The following is a 21,758-nucleotide window of genomic DNA, read 5'->3' as shown; positions in this document are numbered from 1 at the left end:
ATATGAAAGAATTTCAAGAAACCAAGTATATTAAAACAAAAAGTATAACAATATATTAAATTACTCATAATATAATAACTCACTTTTTAAAAATCAAATTTACAAATTATGTCTTATAATGACATTCAAGTCATGATGTAGAATATACATTGTTGAAATAACTTCACATACATAAACTAATACAACATATTAAAATTTTATTTTGAAATATAAAATATAGAAAATTTTGTATAAAATAAAATTTAACCAGTGTTATAGCACGAGTACTTATCTAGAATCATTAACAATATAAAACTTACAAAATAAGTATCTTTTTTCAAGCCATCATATTTAGCATATGATTTTATTGCATAATGTTTTATCCAAAAAACTTTTAAAAACAATCACATAAATTATATTTTCTAGAAAAATTATAATATAAATAAAATGAATTTTAACCCGTGTTAGAGCACGGGTCTTAATCTAGTTAATTAATATTTAAGATTCATAAGGGTTTAGGAATGAGGATGGTCTTAGATATTTTTGCCCTCTTCCCCAAGATTACAATTGTATTTTCATATGGTTTTTTAACCACAAAGATACCACTTGGTGGAATCAAATGCGAGAACGTATTGCTCACTTCCAGAACTGGCTTTACCTTGCTGATTTTGCATCCTTTGAAGTTTAATTAAGCCCACATACATCCTTTATGATGATCCATCAGACTTCTTCTTCTGGTTGTAGGACTTCTGGAGAAACCTTGGAGCTAACTTCCTGCAGGTGGTGATGAAATCACAAGGATGAAGAAGACTTGACGCAGAGATTCAAAGATTTTGCATAAATTTCTTTTAAACATTTGTGACATTTTATTATTATATTAAAAACACATTTGTGATATTAATTTTTTTTTACGCCACATTTAGAGAATCACCAATGGAGGAGAAATAATAAAACAAAACTAATGAGGATGTTTAGATTAAATTTAATATTACATTGTTTAAAACACCATTAAAAGGTTTACCAATGTGGATGGTCTTAGGAATGAGGATAGTCTTAGATATTTTTTCAAGATTACAATTGGATCTTCATATGCTTTTTTTTAACCACAAAGGTACCACTTGGTGGAATTAAAAGTTTTTTTTTACTAATTTCTAATAGTATATTGATTTCTAATTATGTAAATAAATCTCTTTGATCTTTTTAATTATTTTCATCTTTTTATTTATATGATAAGATTCTGTAAATAAATCTCTTGTATATTTTTAATTATTTTTATTTTCTGCTTTCTAATTTAGTAAATAAAAATCTTTTATCTTTTGCTTTCTAATTCTGTAAATAAATCTCTTTTATCCTTTAATTATTTTGTATCTTTTGCTTTCTATTTACTAATTTTGTAAAAAAAAAATACATAACCTTGACAGCTCAAAACCACATCAGTGTTTCAAAAGAAGGAAAGGGAGAGAACAAAGACTCAAGAGAAGTTCAACACTTGAGCACGCTGCTACACAATGAAAGCAGAATCAACGAAACTACTTACAGAAAAATAACAAGGTTACACAGGAGCTTAGGTTCACGCTTGAATCAACCCTTAAATTAATGGCAAGGTCCGAGCTCGAGTCACACCTTAAAGCGAGTAACTCAAACCTATATGTAAATGGCCAAAAAATACAGAGCCAACCAAACAAAATAAATCAAGTAAATATAAAACTTTAGGAAAAATTATTTTGAACGAAAATATTTGTTAAAGTATGTTTTGTAATATGTAGTTTACTAGAGAATTTGATTATTTGGACTTTTTCAACTTTGGACTAAAAAAGAAAATTAACATTTTCTCATTGGCATATATATACTACTAGTATATAGAATTAACTAGAAAAGCTTTTGAAATCTCTCGTGAATAAAGAAAAAAAAAACATAAACCAGTCTCTTAGGGTTTTTGCTTCTAGAAGAAACCATTGAAGCTCTGCGGAAGACGAACCGTCGTGCTCCGCTGCCAAATTCGGTAAACGCCTCTTTCGTTTTATCCTTGTTTCGTTCAATTGCAATTTGAATTCACCTGGTTCGAATTAGGGTTACGATCGAGTTTTTTTATTTCATATTTTACTGCACTTTGGCTCTGTTTCTTGAATGACTCTGAAAAATCTTAAAAGAAAAGAATGGTTTAGTACTCGATTCAATGATCTGATCTGTTGTTATGAACCCTAGATTCTCTTCTTTTGTTTCGATACCATATAGGGTTTAGCCGATATTGTGAATTTGTTTTCTTCTAATGTTATTCTCTTCTTTTGTGAAGTCGTCGATAACACGCAAGAATGACTGAACTCATTAAAGGGAACCCTAAGCAGTCTCGTGGTTCGAGAGTCTTGTTGCCCAAGTCTGAGATTACCTACCATCCTTCCCAAGGCTGATGAGTCTATTGATAATGCACTTTCATACATCTATTCTGTGAAGGAAGCGTTTCATGATGAACCTGCAAAATATGCCGAGTTTCTCAAGATCTTGGATGCTTCTAGAGCTCGTAGGTATGAGTTATTGATTTTCTCTTAAGATTCATGTCTCAGTCTACATAACTAACACACTATGTGAAATTGATTCTGATGTTAGTAAGTCTGTTTTGTAGAGACGATGCTGAAAGTATCATTGCAAGGATGAAGGAACTCATGAAAGATCACCCGGAACTGCTTCTTGGTTTCAGTGTCTACCTGCCTGCGGCTAAAACAACAACTCCTCACAAGGCTAACAGAACCACCCCTCCTGAGGCTAGTAGAACCACCCCTCTGAAGTTAAAGATAGCACTTCCACGAAAGGGTAGCAGAACCATCACTTCTGAGTCTGAGAAACCTACAAACTCTGATGAACTGAATTTTATGGACAAGCTTAAGGTATGTATATAGAATGCTGGTTACCTTGTTGATATTTCCTCTTTTGCTAATTTGTGATTTCAAATAACAAATTATTCATGGATCTGCAGACAAGGTTTCAGAGAATTGATACTCATGTTGTTGAGTCGTTTCCATTTATAATGAAAATGTATGAGGAAGGAAAGAAATCAGTAAAGGAGGTGCACGAAGAGGTATGGTCTCTTCTTTGGTGGGATATTTTGTGTTGCATTTTCTTCTTTGATCTTAGTTTGATTTTGGTTATATAATATATCTTTGCAGGTCTATGATCTTCTCTATTACCATGAAGATTTGATTGAGGACTTCTTCAGAATCTTTCCTAAACACGGATACTTTCAAAATCAAAAGCTACAATGTTCCTTCTAGAATGTGTGGAGAAGAATATGTAGATAACGATAACCATTCTTTGAAATTAAATGTTCCTTCTAGAAGGTTTGGATTAGTTTTGGTTCTTACTCTAATGAACATCATAAGATGTATATATCATATATGCTTCTATTATCAAATCTTTTCTTTTGTTTTGTCTTATTAATAATTGGAATTACATTTTCGCTTAATTGCTCTCCCATATTTTGTCATCTAACCAATAATAACCAAAAGTAAAACTAAAATGGGGCCATTGGACTCATCTTAATTACTCTAATGCACCAAAATACGTGGTTAAAACATTTTTAATTACTATTCTTTTGTTTCAAAATGTTTTAATAAATTACACGTTGTTACATCATCAAACCAGTCTCAGTGCGTTTGTTTCTTGAAATCTTGAAGTCGTTTTACAGTACTGCGCTAGCTAAGAGGAAGCTTCTTGCTCGTTCGGTAACTATACGACCACCTTCTTCTTCTTTGTTCATGTGAAATCATCTGACGATTAGGTTAATAGATCGAGTCTTCTGCTTTTGTTGCTCTCAAATCCTCTCTGTCCATCTCTCCTTTGATTCTTTTCTAGTTTCTTGATAGGTTTTATGATTGAGTTCCTTTGTTCTAAAGATACTGATCGATGAAATTTGCATGAATCCTTCAGTACGCCATGATCTTGTTTCATTTAGAGAAGAAGAAGCATATGATGATTTAGTTATTATCATTGAGAGTGGCAGATTCAATGTTCGGTTTGATTTGGTTTTGATTAGTTTTAGAATGCAAGTGTGGTTTCTAAGTCTATGTGAAATCAAAAGTTATTTTAAGATGCTAGATAAAAACGAATGATAATGATCTGCTCTGTTTTTAATGAACAGAGATCTCCATTAGTTGGAAGAAGAGTATCACCCAAGCTATCGATGGATGATGATCGTTTTAATGTCGCTTCTGCGAAGGAAGCATCTCATGATGAGATTCAGTCTTGTTATACCGAAAGAGAACGAACAACTATGCGTGAAACGGTTTCATACATCGCTGATGTGAATGAAGCATTTCTTGATGAACCTGCAAAGTTTGACGAGTTTTTCAAGCTCATGAAAGATGTTTTCGATCACAAGTACGAATTGTTTTCTCACTATTACGTTTGGTTTGGTTCTAAATTTGAACTGGGAATATACATAAACTAACACACACACAGTGTGATTTGTTTTCTGATGTTATGATTCTTTTTTTGTAGAATCGATGAGGCTTTAGGAAGTGCAAGGATGGCTGAAATCATGAAAGGGCACACGACGCTGCTTTTTGGTTTAAGAGTCTTGTTTCCCAAGTCTAAGCAAAACGCTGAGTGTGATGATACCAAGAACAAAAGTGCTGATGCAGAGTATTCTATGAACAAACATAAGGTATAGAGTTTGCTAAATCGGTGAATACTCCTATGGAATTTTGACATTTTCTCTTTTATTAGCTTGTGTTTTATAAACAGCACATTCATAAACCTGCAGAAAACTAATCATGTATTTCGCGAGGCAATGGAAATGATTGAAAAGAGAAAGAAGCTGGTAAAGAAGGAGCAAAAGGTGGCTGATAGAACCATCCGGTCCGAGGATACTAGTAGTAGAACCATCCCTCCCAAGGCTAACAGAACCATCCCTAACGAGGCCAGCAGAAACATCCCTCCCAAGGCTAACAATACCATCCCCTCCGAGGCTAGCAAAACCATACCTCTTAAGGTTAAGAAAAGCATCCCTCCAAAGGCTAAAATAATCATTCCTCTCAAGGCTGAAAACAATAGAATCTCCTCCGAGGCTAGCAGAACCATCCCTCCTAAGGCTAGCAGAACCACCACTCCCAAAGTGAATAAAACTATCCCTCTAGAGACTAAGAGAAACAGAACCATTCACTACAAGAATTTGGGGTATTTATAGCATTAGAGTATAGCCCTCTGATTTCGCGCGTAGGAGATCGAGACACAGCCCTAGGGCTCCAAAGAAGAAGGGCTCCAAAGGGAAAAAGAAGAAAGGAAACCAAATTGACAAAGGAGAAGTGTTGAGGGAAATAGTAATCTCAAGAGTTCATATGTCAAAAGAAAGATATCAAATTGTGCAACGTCGAACTGAAGTAACAACAAGAAAGAAGGAGTTGTGAAGAGAAGAAGCAGACGTCAACAAGGATGTGGCGTTTGATATGACAAGAAAAAAACTTTGTTCAGAGCCTAACTTAATTAAGGGAGAGTGTTAGTGATAATTGAGTTACGTCATCATATAGAAATATGTAATTATGTATGATAAGAGAAAAATGTAATTAAGGGGCAGTGTTAGTCGATAATTGAGTTTGGTCAACAGTTGCAACATTTCGGTCGAAACGTTGCAGTTTGTGTTGTTTCATCGTAGAGTTACAAGTAGAAAAAGACATATCTCACTATGATGTAGTGTCTGTTTGTTTTCTATACAAATCAGTTTTGTCGTTTATGGAAAGTAACAAGTTTCATGTATATAAAAGTTTCAGTTCTCGTTCTTGCCTTCTATCTAAGAGAAGAGACAAAGTTTTGTTCTGTTTCTTTTCTTCTTCCTCTCAATATTCTAACATGGTATCAGAGCTCTTATTGGTCTTGGAGCCTGTCCAAGCAAAAGAAAAATAAGAAAACTTCTGCTGCAAGAAGAAGAGAAAGATGGAGACAACAAATCAAGGGAGAGAAGAAGAAAAAGAAGATCGAAATAGAAAAAGATGGTGGTAACAAGAGAGAGAGTATCATCATTCGTCACAAATAGAACCTTCAAGAAGAAGGGCTCCAAACGGAAGAAGAAGAAAGGAAATCAAATTGACAAAAGAGAAGTGTTGAGGGAAATAATAATCTCAAGTGTTCCTATGTCAAAAGAAAGAAATCAAATTGTGCAACGTCGAACTGAAGAAACAACAAAAAAGAAGGAGTTGTGAAGAAAAGGAACATACGTCAACAAGGAGGTGGCATTTGATATGACAAGAAACAAACTTTTATTAGAGCATAACTCAATTAAGGGAGAGTGTTAGTGATAACTGAGTTACATCATCATATAGAAATATGTAATTATGTATGATAAGAGAAAAATGTAATTAAGGGGCAGTGTTGGTCGATAATTGAGTTTGGTCAACAGTTGCAACGTTTCGGTTGAAACGTTGCAGTTTGTGTTTTTCATCGTAGAGTTACAAGTACAAAGAGACATATCTCACTATGATGTAGTGTCTGTTTGTTTTCTATATAAATCAGTTTTGTCGTTTATGGAAAGTAACAAGTTTCATGTATATAAAAGTTCAGTTCTCGTTCTTGCCTTCTATCTAAGAGAAGAGACACTCAGTTTTGTTCTATTTCTTTTATTCTTCCTCTCAATATTCTATCATGGTATCAGAGCTCTTATTGGTCTTGGAGCTTGTCCAATCAAAACAAAAATAAGAAAACTTCGGCTGCAAGAAGAAGAGAAAGATGGAGACAACAAATCAAGGGAGAGAAGAAGAAGAAGAAGATCGAAATAGAAAAAGATGGTGGTAACAAGAGAGAGAGTACCATCATCCGTCACAAATAGAACCTTCAAGAAGAAGGGCTCCAAAGGGAAGAAGAAGAAAATAAATCAAATTGACAAAGGAGAAGTGTTGAGGGAAATAGTAATCTCAAGAGTTCCTATGTCAAAAGAAAGAAATCAAATTATGCAACGTCGAACTGAAGAAACAACAAGAAATAAGGAGTTGTGAAGAGAAGGAACAGGCGTCAACATGGAGATGGAGTTTGATATGATAAGAAACAAACTTTGTTCAGAGCGTAACTCAATTAAGGGAGAGTGTTAGTGATAATTAAGTTACGTCATCATATAGATATATGTAATTATTGTGATAAAAGAAAAATGTAATTAAGGGGCAGTGTTGGTCGATAATTGAGTTTGGTGAACATTTGCAATGTTTCGCTTGAAACGTTGCAGTTTGTGTTGTTTCATCGTAGAGTTACAAGTACAAAGAGACACATCTAACTATGATGTAGTGTCTGTTTGTTTTCTACATAAATCAGTTTTGTCGTTTATGGAAAGTAACAAGTTTCATGTATATAAAAGTTTCAGTTCTCGTTCGTGCCTTCTATATAAGAGAAGAAACTTTGTCTCTTGTTCTGTTTTGTTATGTTTCTTTTCTTCTTCCTCTCAATATTCTAACATGGTATCAGAGCTCTTATTGGTCTTGGAGCTTGTCCAAGCAAAACAAAAATAAGAAAACTTCTACTGCAAGAAGAAGAGAAAGATTGAGACAATAAATCAAGGAAGAGAAGAAGAAGAAGAAGAAGATCGAAATAGAAAAAGATGGTGGTAACAAGGGAGAGAGTACCATCATCCGTCACAAAATAACCTTCAACAAGAAGGGCTCCAAAGGGAAGAAGAAGAAAAGAAATCAAATTGGCAAAGGAGAAGTGTTGAGGGAAATAGTAATATCAAGAGTTCTTATGTCAAAAGAAAGAAATCAAATTGTGCAATGTCGAACTGAAGAAACAACAAGAAAGAAGGAGTTGTGAAGAGAAGGAACACACGTCAACAAGGAGGTGGAGTTTGATATGACAAGAAACAAACTTTGTTCAGAAAGTAACTCAATTAAGGGAGAGTGTTAGTGATAATTGAGTTATGTCATCATATAGAAATATGTAATTATGTATGATAAGAGAAAAATGTAATTAAGGGGCAGTGTTGATCGATAATTGAGTTTGGTCAACAGTTGCAATGTTTCGGTCGAAACGTTGCAGTTTGTGTTGTTTCATCGTAGAATTATAAGTACAAAGAGACATATCTAACTATGATGTAGTGTCTGTTTGTTTTCTATATAAATAAGTTTTGTCATTTTTGGAAAGTAACAAGTTTCACGTATATAAAAGTTTCAGTTCTCGTTCTTGCCTTCTATATTAGAGAACAGACTTTGTCTCTTGCTCTGTTTTGTTATGTTTCTTTTCTTGTTCCTCTTAATATTCTAACATGGTATCAGAGCTCTTATTGGTCTTGGAGCCTGTCCAAGCAAAACAAAAATAAGAAAACTTCCGCTGCAAGAAGAAGAAAAAGATGGAGACAACAAATCAAGGGAGAGAAGAAGAAAAAGAAGATCGAAATAGAAAAAGATGGTGGTAACAAGAGAGAGAGTGCCATCATCCGTCACAAATATAACCTTCAAGAAGAAGGGCTCCAAAGGGAAGAAAAAGAAAGGAAATCAAATTGACAAAGGAGAAGTGTTGAGGGAAATAGTAATCTCAAGAGTTCCTATGTCAATAGAAAGAAATCAAATTGTGCAACGTCGAACTGAAGAGACAACAAGAAAGAAGGATTTGTGAAGAGAAGCAATAGACGTCAACAAGGAGGTGGAGTTTGATATGACAAGAAACAAACTTTGTTCAAAGCGTAACTCAATTAAGGGAGAGTGTTAGTGATAGTTGAGTTACGTCATCATATAGAAATATGCACTTATGTATGATAAGAGAAAAATGTAATTAAGGGGCAGTGTTGGTCGATAATTGAGTTTGGTCAACAGTTGCAATGTTTCGGTCGAAACGTTGCAGTTTGTGTTGTTTCATCTTAGAGTTACAAGTACAAAAAGACATATCTCACTATGATGTAGTGTTTGTTTGTTTTCTATATAAATCAGTTTTTTCGTTTATGGAAAGTAACAAGTTTCATGTATATAAAAGTTTCAGTTCTCGTTCTTGCCTTCTATATAAGAGAAGAGACTTTGTCTCTTGCTCTGTATTGTGATGTTTCTTTTCTTCTTTCTCTCAATATTCTAACATGGTATCAAAGCTTTTATTGGTCTTGGAGCCTGTCAAAGCAAAACAAAAATAAGAAAACTTCCGCTGCAAGAAGAAGAGAAAGATGGAGACAACAAATCAAGGGAGAGAAGAAGAAGAAGAAGATCGAAATAGAAAAAGATGGTGGTAACAAGAGAGAGAGAGAGTACCATCATCCGTCACAAATAGAACCTTCAAGAAGAAGGGCTCTAAAGGGAAGAAGAAAAATGGAAATCAAATTGACATAGGAGAAGTGTTGAGGGAAATAGTAATCTCAAGAGTTCCTATGTCAAAATAAAGAAATCAAATTGTGCAACGTCGAACTGAAGAAACAACAAGAAAGAAGGAGTTGTGAAGAGAAGGAAGAGACGTCAACAAGGAGGTGGAGTTTGATATGACAATAAACAAACTTTGTTCAGAGCGTAACTCAATTAAGGGAGAGTGTTAGTGATAATTGAGTTACGTCATCATATAGAAATATGTAATTATGTATGATAAGAGAAAAATGTAATAAAGGGGTTGTGTTGGTCGATAATTGTTGGTCAACAGTTGCAACGTTTCGGTCGAAACGTTGCAGTTTCTGTTGTTTCATCGTAGAGTCTTGATTTCAAAGAGACATATCTCACTATGATTTAGTGTCTGTTTGTTTCTATATAAATCAGTTTTGTCGTTTATGGAAAGTAAAAAGTTTCATGTATATAAAAGTTTAGTTCTCGTTCTTGCCTTCTATCTAAGAGAAGAGACTTTGTCTCTTGCTCAGTTTTGTTCTGTTTCTTTTCTTCTTTCTCTCAATATTCTAACATGGTATCAGAACTCTTATTGGTCTTGGAGCCAGTCTAAGCAAAACAAAAATAAGAAAACTTCCACTGCAAGAAGAAGAGAAAGATGGAGACAACAAGTCAGGGGAGAGAAGAAGAAGAAGAAGAAGAAGATCGAAATAGAAAAAGATGGTGGTAACAAGAGAGAGAGTACCATCATCCGTCACAAATAGAACCTTCAAGAAGAAGGGCTCCAAAGGGAAGAAGAAGAAAGGTAATCAAATTGACAAAGAAGAAGTGTTGAGGGAAATAGTAATCTCAAGAGTTCCTATGTCAAAAGAAAGAAATCAAATTGTGCAACGTCGAACTGAAGAAACAACAAGAAAGAAGGAGTTGTGAAGAGAAGGAACATATGTCAACATGGAGGTGGAGTTTGATATGACAAGAAACAAACTTTGTTCAGAGCGTAACTCAATTAAGGGAGAGTGTTAGTGATAATTGAGTTACGTCATCATATAGAAATATGTAATTATGTATGATAAGAGAAAGATGTAATTAATGGGCAGTGTTGGTCGATAATTGAGTTTGGTCAACAATTGTAATGTTTTGGTCGAACGTTGCAGTTTGTGTTGTTTCATCGTAGAGTTACAAGTACAAAGAGACATATCTAACTATGATGTAGTGTTTGTTTGTTTTCTATATAAATCAGTTTTGTCGTTTATGGAAAGTAACAAGTTTCATGTATATAAAAGTTTCAGTTCTCGTTCTTGCCTTCTATATATGAGAAGAGACTTTGTCTTTTGCTCTGTTTTGTTATGTTTCTTTTCTTCTTTTTCTCAATATTCTAACATGGTATCAGAGCTCTTATTGGTCTTGGAGCCTGTCCAAGCAAAACAAAAAATAAGAAAACTTCTACTGCAAGAAGAAGAGAAAGAATGAGACAACAAATCAAGGAAGAGAAGAAGAAGAAGAAGAAGAAGATCGAACTAGAAAAAGATGGTGGTAACAAGGGAGAGAGTACCATCATCCGTCACAAAAATAACCTTCAACAAGAAGGGCTCCAAAGGGAAGAAGAAGAAAAGAAATCAAATTGACAAAGGAGAAGTGTTGAGGGAAATAGTAATCTCAAGAGTTCTTATGTCAAAAGAAAGAAATCAAATTGTGCAACGTCGAACTGAAGAAACAACAAGAAAGAAGGAGTTTGAAGAGAAGGAACACACGTCAACAAGGAGGTGGAGTTTGATATGACAAGAAACAAACTTTGTTCAGAGCGTAACTCAATTAAGGGAGAGTGTTAGTGATAATTGAGTTATGTCATCATATAGAAATATGTAATTATGTATGATAAGAGAAAAATGTAATTAAGGGGCAGTGTTGATCGATAATTGAGTTTGGTCAACAGTTGCAATGTTTCGGTCGAAACGTTGCAGTTTGTGTTGTTTCATCGTAGAATTATAAGTACAAAGAGACATATCTAACTATGATGTAGTGTCTGTTTGTTTTCTATATAAATAAGTTTTGTCGTTTTTGGAAAGTAACAAGTTTCATGTATATAAAAGTTTCAGTTCTCGTTCTTGCCTTCTATATTAGAGAACAGACTTTGTCTCTTGCTCTGTTTTGTTATGTTTCTTTTCTTGTTCCTCTCAATATTCTAACATGGTATCAGAGCTCTTATTGGTCTTGGAGCCTGTCCAAGCAAAACGAAAATAAGAAAACTTCCGCTGCAAGAAGAAGAAAAAGATGGAGACAACAAATCAAGGGAGAGAAGAAGAATAAGAAGATGGAAATAGAAAAAGATGGTGGTAACAAGGGAGAGAGTGCCATCATCCGTCACAAATATAACCTTCAAGAAGAAGGGCTCCAAAGGGAAGAAAAAGAAAGGAAATCAAATTGACAAAGGAGAAGTGTTGAGGGAAATAGTAATCTCAAGAGTTCCTATGTCAATAGAAAGAAATTAAATTGTGCAACGTCGAACTGAAGAAACAACAAGAAAGAAGGAGTTGTGAAGAGAAGGAACAGACGTCAACATGGAGGTGGAGTTTGATATCACAAGAAACAAACTTTGTTCAGAGCGTAACTCAATTAAGGGAGAGTGTTAGTGATAATTGAGTTACGTCATCATATAGAAATATGTAATTATGTATGATAAGAGAAAAATGTAATTAAGGGGCAGTGTTGGTCGATAATTGAGTTTGGTCAACAATTGCAATGTTTTGGTCGAAACGTTGCAGTTTGTGTTGTTTCATCGTAGAGTTACAAGTACAAAGAGACATATCTAACTATGATGTAGTGTTTGTTTGTTTTCTATATAAATCAATTTTGTCGTTTATATAAAGTAACAAGTTTCATGTATATAAAAGTTTCTGTTCTCGTTCTTGCCTTCTATATATGAGAAGAGACTTTGTCTCTTGCTCTGTTTTGTTATGTTTCTTTTCTTCTTCTTCTCAATATTCTAACATGGTATCAGAGCTCTTATTGGTCTTGGAGCCTGTCCAAGCAAAACAAAAATAAGAAAACTTCTGCTGCAAGAAGAAGAGAAAGATGGAGACAACAAATCAAGGGAGAGAAGAAGAAGAAGAAGATCGAAATAGAAATAGATAGTGGTAACAAGAGAGAGAGAGTACCATCATCCGTCACAAATAGAACCTTTAAGAAGAAGGGCTCCAAAGGGAAGAAGAAGAAAGGAAATCTTTGCAATGAGAAATGGAGAAAACAGATGTGGAGTTGGAGTTGTGAAACTTGTTGCAGATGCAAAGAAGGCATCTCTCGATTCTTGATGAAGTTGAGAATCAGAAGAGTTCTTCAACTGAACAAGACGGTGAAATTGCTGTTTAAGAAACAGAGTATGCCGAATTAGCAAAAATGGTGTTGAGTTTGAAAGAAGGACGTCAACATGGAGAAGCGGCATGTTGATTGAACAGAGTAAGACGACTCAGCAAAAAAAGGTTCAAGGGAACGTATGAGACATCAAGGTGACGTACGTGTTGGTGATCAAAGAGGGTCACCAAGCAATTAATGAGGATACTTACCTCATAGAAAAAAAAATATAGAGCATGAGCCGGTTGAAGAGGTAGCTGGAGACGACGTGGAGGAGATTCACGTGTACGAAGTCGTTGAGATGTTATGGTGATAAATGGGAGAAACCAAGCACTAAGGGAGGATGCTTACTTCAGAAAAAAATGAAGCACTTTATGGTGATCAATGGAAGACACCAAGCACAAGCACAAATTGAGGATGCTTACCTCATAGAAAAAAAATGGAGCAGGAGTCGGTTGAAGAGGTAACCGTAGAAGACGTGGAGGAGATTCACGCGTAAGACGTCATGGAGACGTTATGGTGATCAAATGGAGACACCAAACACTAAAGGAGGATGCTTGCCTCAGAAAAAAATGGAGCATAAATCGGTTGATAAGATAACCGAAGATGACGTGAAAACGTTTCACGCACGAGACGTCACAGAGACATGAATATGATTGTGTTCAAAGGAAGACACCAAGCAAGAAAGGAACTGCTTACCTAATAGAGAAAAGGGAGAAGCAGTCAGTTGCAAAAGGGAAAGGGAATATCCAAGTGATGACATGTCAAGGAGAGAAGATCATCAAAGAGGTGTTTCTAGTGTAAATGATATCAAATGGATATGGAGTCTTGTTTAAAGACAATCGCTGTTCCATAAATGATCTTCAAGGAAGAAGGATATTGAATATCAAGTTGAAAGCTGTGACAAACAAAGAAGAAAGCTTAGTGTATGACCGTAACTCAATTAAGGGGTAGTGTTGGTCGATAATTGAGTTTGGTCAACAGTTGTAACGTTTTGGTCGAAACATTGCAGTTTGTGTTGTTTCATCGTAGAGTTACAAGTACAAAGAGACGTATCTCACTATGATATAGTGTCTATTTGTTTTCTATATAAATCAGTTTTGTCGTTTATGAAAAGTAACAAGTTTCATGTATATAAAAATTTCAGTTCTCGTTCTTGCCTTCTATCTAAGACAAGAGACTTTGTCTTTTGCTCTGTTTTGTTCTGTTTCTTTTCCTCTTCCTCTCAATATTCTAACAGTACTAAGGACATACCGTTCTGATATTTCCTCTTGTGATCTAAAAAAACAACTCTGTCGTTGTGCAGGCAAGGTTTCAGGGAGATGGTAGTCATGTAATTAACTCATTTCTCGAGATATCAAAGACGTACAATGAGGGAAACAAGTCTAAAGATGAGGTGTATGAGGAGGTAGGGTTCTTGGTAGGGCACTTTGGGTTGCACTTAATTCATATAGTTGTTGGTTTGATTTGCTTTTATATATATTTGCAGGTTACTGCACTTCTTCACGATCATGAGGATTTTAGTCATGGAGTTTCGCGACTATTTTGATGGAAGACCGTCTCTGCCTTAGTTTAGTATGTTTGAATATAACGTTTGGATATAAGAGACTGAAAAGAGTAGAGCTAGGAAGAGAGTGCTGGAATATTCGTTTGAAAGACATTTGAGTTTAGTTTGATTAATTCTAAGTCTGTAGAGAACAGAACATCATGACATGCACACATGCTTTCTATATTGATCTATCTTTGTTACCTAGCTAGAAGGCTAGAAGACATGAGATTTGGGTATTCTCTTTATTTATTCACTAGGTATTAATCCATGCAAAATGTGTGGTTGCATGAATAATAGTTTTTATTATATTTCTGAATATTTAGAAAAACAATATTTTGTTCTTCTTTCTATTAACAATAATAACATAATCAAATAATTTTAAGATTGTATTCTAGTAAAATTGTATCAAAAAAAATTATCAAAAAAAATAGTAACTATGTGTAAAAATATTATGTATAAATAGCATTCCTCATTTCAAAGTTTAAAGAAATATAAATAAAAGCCATATATATATATATACAATAAATATAGCTAACAAAAATAAAAATATGAAAATTTAACCAAAGACATTTTATCTTGAAAGATAAATAAAGAATGAAATTTATAATAATACTCGGTAGGAGTTACATTTGAGTTAAATGTAGAATTACTCATGACATTAAATGTGAGTTAATTAGAAATAATTTTTTTTTTCTATGAAAGAAATACCAAGTAGCCCAATGAAATTTTAAATTTACACATGATTTTTTTGTTGTTGATATAAACTCATACATAAAAATTCATATTCATATTATTTTGTAAGTGACAACTAAATTAGTTTTCTTATAACATCATATGAACTTCAATCTAAAGATTTTTAAAATCTCAAGAAAACTTCTATCTTTTTGGTTTCTTTTTTTAATTTTCACTCATCAATTTCTATTCTAGTACTGGATTTCAACCTCATGACCTTGTGGGATGAATATAGTAGAAGAATATTTAAAATGGATTACTTATAAGATGATAATCTAAAATATATAATGGAGATAAACCTTTTAAAACATCTAAAACAATGCAATATCTGACAAACTCCAAAAAATATAGAATTAAGGTTTTACAATGAGACTTGAATTGATTTAACACATACAACAACAACAATAAACACACAAAAAAAAAGATTGAGATATAGTTGAAGAGGATGAGAGAATGAAAGAATGAGAGATCAAAAATCTAAAGTAAAGAATTAAGATGTTTTCTTTAGTTTGATTCCCTTATTATGAGATGGTTATAACCAAAATATTATTATACATATTAGAAATTTAGAATACATATGTATTTTAAATCAAAATAATATAAGAGAACAAAGAAGAAAAGAAGAAGTACATAAAACAAAGAAACAATAAAATTCAAAACAATGTAAAATATATAGTAAACAAAAAATATAATCAAACTTTTAATTGGGGTTTCAACCTATGTAAGAACATTATAAAAACAAAGAAAATATTTAGGATTTGAGATATGGTGGAGGAAGATGTGAGAAATGTTATTTATAGGATAAAAAGTAATAGAAGTTACATTTCTAAAATAATTAAACTAAAAGAGTTACAGTTATAATTAATAGTGTGTTTAAATGAAAATGAATGGAGGAAAAAAAGTCAATTCACAATTTATGTAATTTCAGTTACAATTTAGTATTAAAGAATAAATTTAAAGTATGAATTAATGTATATGATTAAATGTGTTGTTTAATTGAAAATAAATATTAAATTTTTAAAAATTAAATTTAAATTGACCAATAAGGAGAAAGTGAAACCTTTTATGTATATGATTTATTTTTGAGGAGACTCAATGATAAAAAAAAATTGAAATTGACCATCAAACCGGGAATGAGCAGCAGATCCAGTTTTGGATCATATAACTTTATATACTAATGTACATGTGTGTGAATGGTGATGATCTGTTTTTATTCTATTACAAATACATAATGATTAAAAAAAATTAGGACCTTATTTGTAATAAAAAAAAATTGGTTGTCAACTATATATAAAAAAGATTGGTGAACAAGAAAGAAGATCAGTCAGAAATTTCAAACCCTATCCCTCGCAGTCGAATTCTCAAATCATGACTGGAGGAGGAGAAGATGTAGGCGTTTAGTTCGTGACGGATGTCTACGTTGCTTCAGCCGCTTAATATTTAACCAATTATGTTTTAGTAACATTTTCTTGTTGGAAGGATATTTAAGTCCTTCATATGTATATGGGTCTTATTTATATTTTGCTTCACACCAAAAAAAAAATATTTTTAATTAGAAAAAATTACCATAAAACACCAGTTATACCACACACTCCACAATTCCCAAAATTAACAGTAACTGAAATTATTTAAAATAATAATATAAAAAAAGCTTTTTAGATTTGAGTTAACTATTTTAAATTTAGGATATAGTTTTTCAAAGTATGTGTTAGTGTTTAGAGTTTGTGGTTTAGTTCTGAAGGTTAAAAATGTAATTTTAGAAAACTAAACCTTAATTGGTACTTTTAGAACATGGAGCTATTTTGAAAATTTGGAGATGATGTGCTAATTTTAGAAACAAAAGTTATTTTTGTGATTTGTGAGATTGCCCTTTTATTTTTATAACTGAATGTTTTCGAATGATCAAGCGATTTGGTCTTTGTATCGGAATAGAAATCAAGGTTTAATCTATTTGAGAGGTACTCTGATTTAGTAATAGGAGGTTTTGTTAACGACAAAGTAGATTGGGTGTTTTGTTCACAATGGTGAGAAAATAAGTTTGGCAAGTTGTTTTTATTTTGAGCTTATTTTGTTTGGTATTTTGTGGTTTGTATTTCGATTTCAATTAGTTTACACGTAAGTTAAAGCAATATTTTCCTTGTTTGAGTTTGGGCTTCTTTCGTTTGGGTTTTAGTTTCCTTTTCGGGTTTGTAGTTTCTGGAAATATTTAGTGTTTCTGTTTTTCGCTTTTTTAGGCCTAGAATCTCCGAGAATGTTTAGCGTTTCCAACTTACGTTTTTTTTTGGGCCTATAGTTTTCGAGAATGTTTAGAGGAGGTTATTGGTTCTATGATTTTAATGGATTTGGAAATCCAGACAAAAATCATGTGTTTCTAACTTTCGCTTTTTTTTGGGCCTATAGTTTTCGAAAATATTTAGTATTTCTAACTTTCACTTTTTTTTGGACCTATAGTTTCCGAGAATGTTTAGTGTTTCCAACTTTTGCTTTTTTTTTGGGCCTATAGTTTCCGAAAATGTTTAGCATTTCCAACTTTCACTTTTTATTGGTCTATAGTTTCTAAAAATGTTTAGCGTTTCCACTTTCGCTTTTTTGGGCCCATAATCTTCAAAAAGTTTAGCGTTTCCAACTTTCGATTTTTTTTGGGCCTATAGTTTCGGAGAATGTTTAGCGTTTCCGCCAACATATATATATGCACCCTTAATCCTTCACTGTTTCCGCCGACATATATATATGCACCCTCTATCCTTCACTATTTAATGAGAAAAAAAAACATATGACAAAAAAAAAACCCTAGAACATAGTTCTGTCTCCTTGGTGATCGTGTGTTGTAAGAGAGAGATATAAAAGCTTGTTCTCGAAGCCTTGTCCCCTTTGATCCTTTGGAACAACTCGGCGAATTTAGTAGATCTTTTTAGGACTACCCAATTTCTTCTTCGTCTCCGAGATTCGGTAACCATGCGAAATGATCCCCTCCTTCTGTTTTCATTTCTTTGGGGATTTTTCTATTAAGGCTTAGTAAATTGCTTGAATTTTTCTAGTTTCTTAGATGTTTTCGAATTTGGGTTCTTCGAATTGCATCTGTGACGAAAACCCTCGAATTAGAGATGACGAAGCTCTTTATTAGTGAATTGAGTTCTTAAATATTTCTTGAGAATTGAGATTTTTTTCAAGAATTGTAAGTGTTTGATTGGTTTCCTCTGTACTGAATTGGCTGCTTCACATTTGTAGGCTCTGTTCTGTGTGATTCTTAAGGGATTGAATTGGGTTTTTGTTGATTTTGGTTTTGAGACAAACTATCTAGATTTTGAGATTTAGCTTCAATGGTTCTTGTTCAGTGTTTAAGGGAATAATAAATTGTGGAATGAGAGATTTGTATTTCTGTACCCTGTTCTGTTTCTTCAAGAATTGTAGAGTTTACAATGTGGTAATACGTTTGAGATAGTAGTAAGAGGGATTCAATGATGTGTTCTGTTTTACTGACCAAAAAATTCTCTTTCTTTCTGTGGATACCAAAAAGGTTTAAAAGCCAGAAGCATACCATGGTTGGAAGAAGAGTGTCACAGGCTCTAACTGTTTATGATGCAGAGTCATACCTCGCTGATGTGAAGCAAGCATTTCATGATGAACCTTCAAAGTATCAAGAGTTTATCAATATCTTGAATGGTATTAGGGACCTTAGGTATGATGAATTCTTTAACTTCCATGTTTATGTTTGGTTTGGTCTTTTTTTTTTTTGCAACTGTGAATCAAGAGATAACAAAACACTCTGTGTAAATCGATTCTGATGTAACTTAAGTCTCTGTTTTTTTTGTAGGGTCGATAAAGATAGCATCGTTGAAAGGGTTGAGGAACTCTTGGAAGATCATCAGGATCTGCTTCATGGTTTCCATGTCTTCCTTCCTGATGAGGCTAAGAGAAACAAGCATCCTCATACCAAAAAGAAACATGCTGATGTAGAGGAGTTTATGAACAACCTTAAGGTACACAAAATGCTCTACTCCTAGGGAAATACCAATAAAAATTTCTTCACTTTTGCTAACTATTGCAAATTCATCGATCTGCAGACAAGGTTTAAGAGCCTTGATAAAGATGTAGTGGCGACGTTTTGCGTGGTAATGATTAGGTTTAAAGAGGGACGTATGTCTGTAAAGGAGTTGGAGGAGGAGGTATGTTTGTTCTTGGTGTGCTATGTATGTTGTACTTCTCTTCTCTGTTGTTGTTATCTTGGTTTTGATTTTTTTGGTTATTACGTATTTTGCAGGTCATTGATACTCTGTATTATCATGAAGATTTGATCGAGGAGTTTCTCAGAGTTTTCAAAAAGAAGAAGGATTTTGTAATATCAGCAGCACAACAGCTACATGACGAGATTTGTAAATAAACGACAATGGAGTGTATAGTTTCTTTTCTTTCTACAGAGATTTTAGTGTTTTTAGTTCGATGCTCATTGCACTTGTGTTTTTGTTATTAGAATTGTTGATTTTCACCGAGAAGATATGAGATTTGAATTTTGATCGTGTGGATTATATTCAATGATTAGTATTATCACAAATCTCGAAAAGCTTATTTTGTTTATGCTGAACTTAATCGAATAGAGCCTTCTTCATTTACCAATTTGTGACTAAATTATTTATGCTTGAAAATAGATAATACTACCTTTTTTTTTTTTTGTTCGTCTTAGATAATAGATAATACAATACCGGTAATTTAATCAAGAAAATTTTGATGTTGACAAATATATGAAAAGATCAAACCTTAAAAGTATACTTTTTAGTTTGTTAGTTTGTTATATTTAAACCTTGATTAATTAAAATCCGCCCGAGAAAAAAATAAATAAAAAATAATCTTACGTTAATTTGTGGAATCGCATAATTTAGAAAACAAAACCCTATTTAAAAGGATATACTAGAACATCGAGAGATATTATCTAGAAGATCGTCTCTCCTGCTTCGTGATCGTGATTGTGTGAGAAGCCTTCTTCATTCGTCTTCGAAACTTGGTAAAACTATACACATGTGATCTTCTTTTTTGTGTGGTTTTCGTTACGTCCTGTTATAGATTGATGAGAGATGAACACATTAGTATTTATGAAATATTATATTGACTCTCATGATTATAATCTTTAGGTTACATATAATTATATAGTACAAGAGTTTCCTAAACTATAATGATTGCAATGTCTAGAATAATAAAGATAGAATATATTGTTATTAATCTTGTGATCTTCTAGATCTCTCTATACGTCCACTACAAGTTTTTATGAAATTCTCTGATTCAATAATGCTTTTGTAGTTGCTTGTTTTGTATTCGTGGGATGATTTCGAGCTTTGAGTTCGTTGAATAAATATTATATATATATATCTGATGAATCATCAAATCCAAGTGGTGAAGTTTAAATCAACTTGAACCCCTCAAATTTTATATTGATTTGGTTTAATTTCTTCCCAATAGAAAAATATCTAAATCCCATAGCTATTCTTTTCTTTTTCTTTTTTGGTTTGAGGATGAGATTATTACATATCTACTAATCCATTGTTTGATTGGTTTGCTCTGTTTGAATTGATTGCTTCACACGTGTAGTTTCGGTTCCATGTGGGTCCTTGAGAATTAGTTTTTGAGAATTCGCTTTTTATGACTTATGAGAAGTATAAGCTTATTATTTCTTAGTCCCATCAGTTTGAATGCCAAAAATTTCCTCGAGTAAAATTGTTTCTGCTGTTAGGACTTTGGTGGGTTTGTTTAAGGACCCAATCCTTAAAGAAACGTTAAACCCTCTTTTGAGATGTTAAAAGACGACTTTGAATGATTCAGTTTGATGCTTATTATAATGTTCCACCTTTCTTTTGGTTACCCCTCTCTCTCTTTGGACAATGAAGCTCGGTTCAACTTCAAGCCATGGTTGGAGGTGAAAGCAAGCCATCTTCATGTAGCGCGCTTGCATACCTTAAAACCGTGAAGTATACATTTCGGTATCAATGTGAAAAATATGACGAATTTCTCGAGATCCTGACGGATTATAGTTGCCGGAGGTATATATAGTTCTACTTTATAATATGTTTTGGTTTGGGCCTTGGTCCGGATAAATTAATACTCCAATGGTTTCTAAGAACTGATATAATATCAGTGATATTGCCTAATTGTGTGTGTTTTTTTTTTTTTCCATTGTAGAGTGGATTTTTTAGGTGTCATAAGAAGGTTAAAAGAACTCTTCAAAGGACACCAAGAGTTACTAGTGGGTTTCAATACCTTCATGCCAAAGGGTTTAAAGATGACACTCGAACCTGAGGATGGACAACATCCACCAAAGCCATCCGTTAATTTTATGGACGCAATTAAATTTGTTAGCAAGGTTAAGGTAAGATATCTGATGTGCTAAACTCTCTTACTGATTTTGATCCCTTTCCTACGCTCCTTGGATTAATATTTTCATTTCATTTGCAGAGGAGGTTTCAAGAAGATGATCGTCCATACAGATCACTTATAGACATTGTAAAAAGCTACAGAAAGGAGGAAAAGTCCTCGACCGAGGTCTACTATGAGGTAGCTATAGGCTCATTGATTGATATACTAATTTAAGTATGTTTCTTATTGCTAATTTTTTTACTTAGTTTTTATATTTTTATCTCAGGTTTCTATCTTATTTCGGGATCATAAGGATTTGCTTGCGGAGTTTACTCATTTTATGCCTGATGCTAAATCAGATAGTGACTCGTCTGATTCTGTTACAAGCCCAAATTCGTGGTGATAGAGAGATTACACATATAAGTAGTTTTTTTATAAGTTAGAGATAATATACTAGATGGTTTTTTTTTTTTTAATATAGTGATTTATATGCAGCTTTCTTTTCCTTATAAATAATTTTAGTCAGTATCAAAATTCTAATTTACCATCAT

At 33.2% G+C, this 21,758-nt stretch overlaps 3 protein-coding genes across 3 annotated transcripts; all 3 read left to right on the top strand.

Moving 5' to 3' along the window:
• The first annotated feature begins 1,481 nt into the window (after positions 1-1,481).
• Positions 1,482-3,436, top strand: LOC147923511 (paired amphipathic helix protein Sin3-like 1). The gene is made up of 5 exons (XM_087495409.1): positions 1,482-1,981; positions 2,273-2,501; positions 2,600-2,861; positions 2,951-3,052; positions 3,141-3,436. Exons 3-5 carry the CDS (start codon positions 2,628-2,630, stop codon positions 3,243-3,245), a joined length of 441 nt encoding a protein of 146 aa, XP_087351535.1. The 5' UTR covers positions 1,482-1,981; positions 2,273-2,501; positions 2,600-2,627; the 3' UTR covers positions 3,246-3,436.
• Positions 3,437-17,579: 14,143 nt separating this feature from the next.
• LOC104756799 (paired amphipathic helix protein Sin3-like 3) lies at positions 17,580-19,417 on the top strand. Its single transcript, XM_010479443.2, has 5 exons — positions 17,580-17,814; positions 18,383-18,544; positions 18,680-18,845; positions 18,930-19,031; positions 19,127-19,417. Exons 2-5 carry the CDS (start codon positions 18,405-18,407, stop codon positions 19,244-19,246), a joined length of 528 nt encoding a protein of 175 aa, XP_010477745.1. The 5' UTR covers positions 17,580-17,814; positions 18,383-18,404; the 3' UTR covers positions 19,247-19,417.
• A 1,343-nt stretch (positions 19,418-20,760) lies between these two features.
• On the top strand, positions 20,761-21,610 carry LOC104759402 (paired amphipathic helix protein Sin3-like 4). Its single transcript, XM_010482335.2, has 4 exons — positions 20,761-20,894; positions 21,034-21,220; positions 21,307-21,405; positions 21,494-21,610. The coding sequence occupies exons 1-4, from the start codon at positions 20,761-20,763 to the stop codon at positions 21,608-21,610; spliced, it is 537 nt and encodes a 178-aa protein (XP_010480637.1).
• The last annotated feature ends 148 nt before the right edge of the window (positions 21,611-21,758 follow it).

Source organism: Camelina sativa, chromosome 17, assembly GCF_030686135.1.
Source record: "Camelina sativa cultivar CO46 ecotype springtype chromosome 17, ASM3068613v1".
NCBI classification, from domain to species: Eukaryota; Viridiplantae; Streptophyta; class Magnoliopsida; order Brassicales; family Brassicaceae; genus Camelina; species Camelina sativa.
This window is presented reverse-complemented; position numbering and strand designations above follow the sequence as displayed.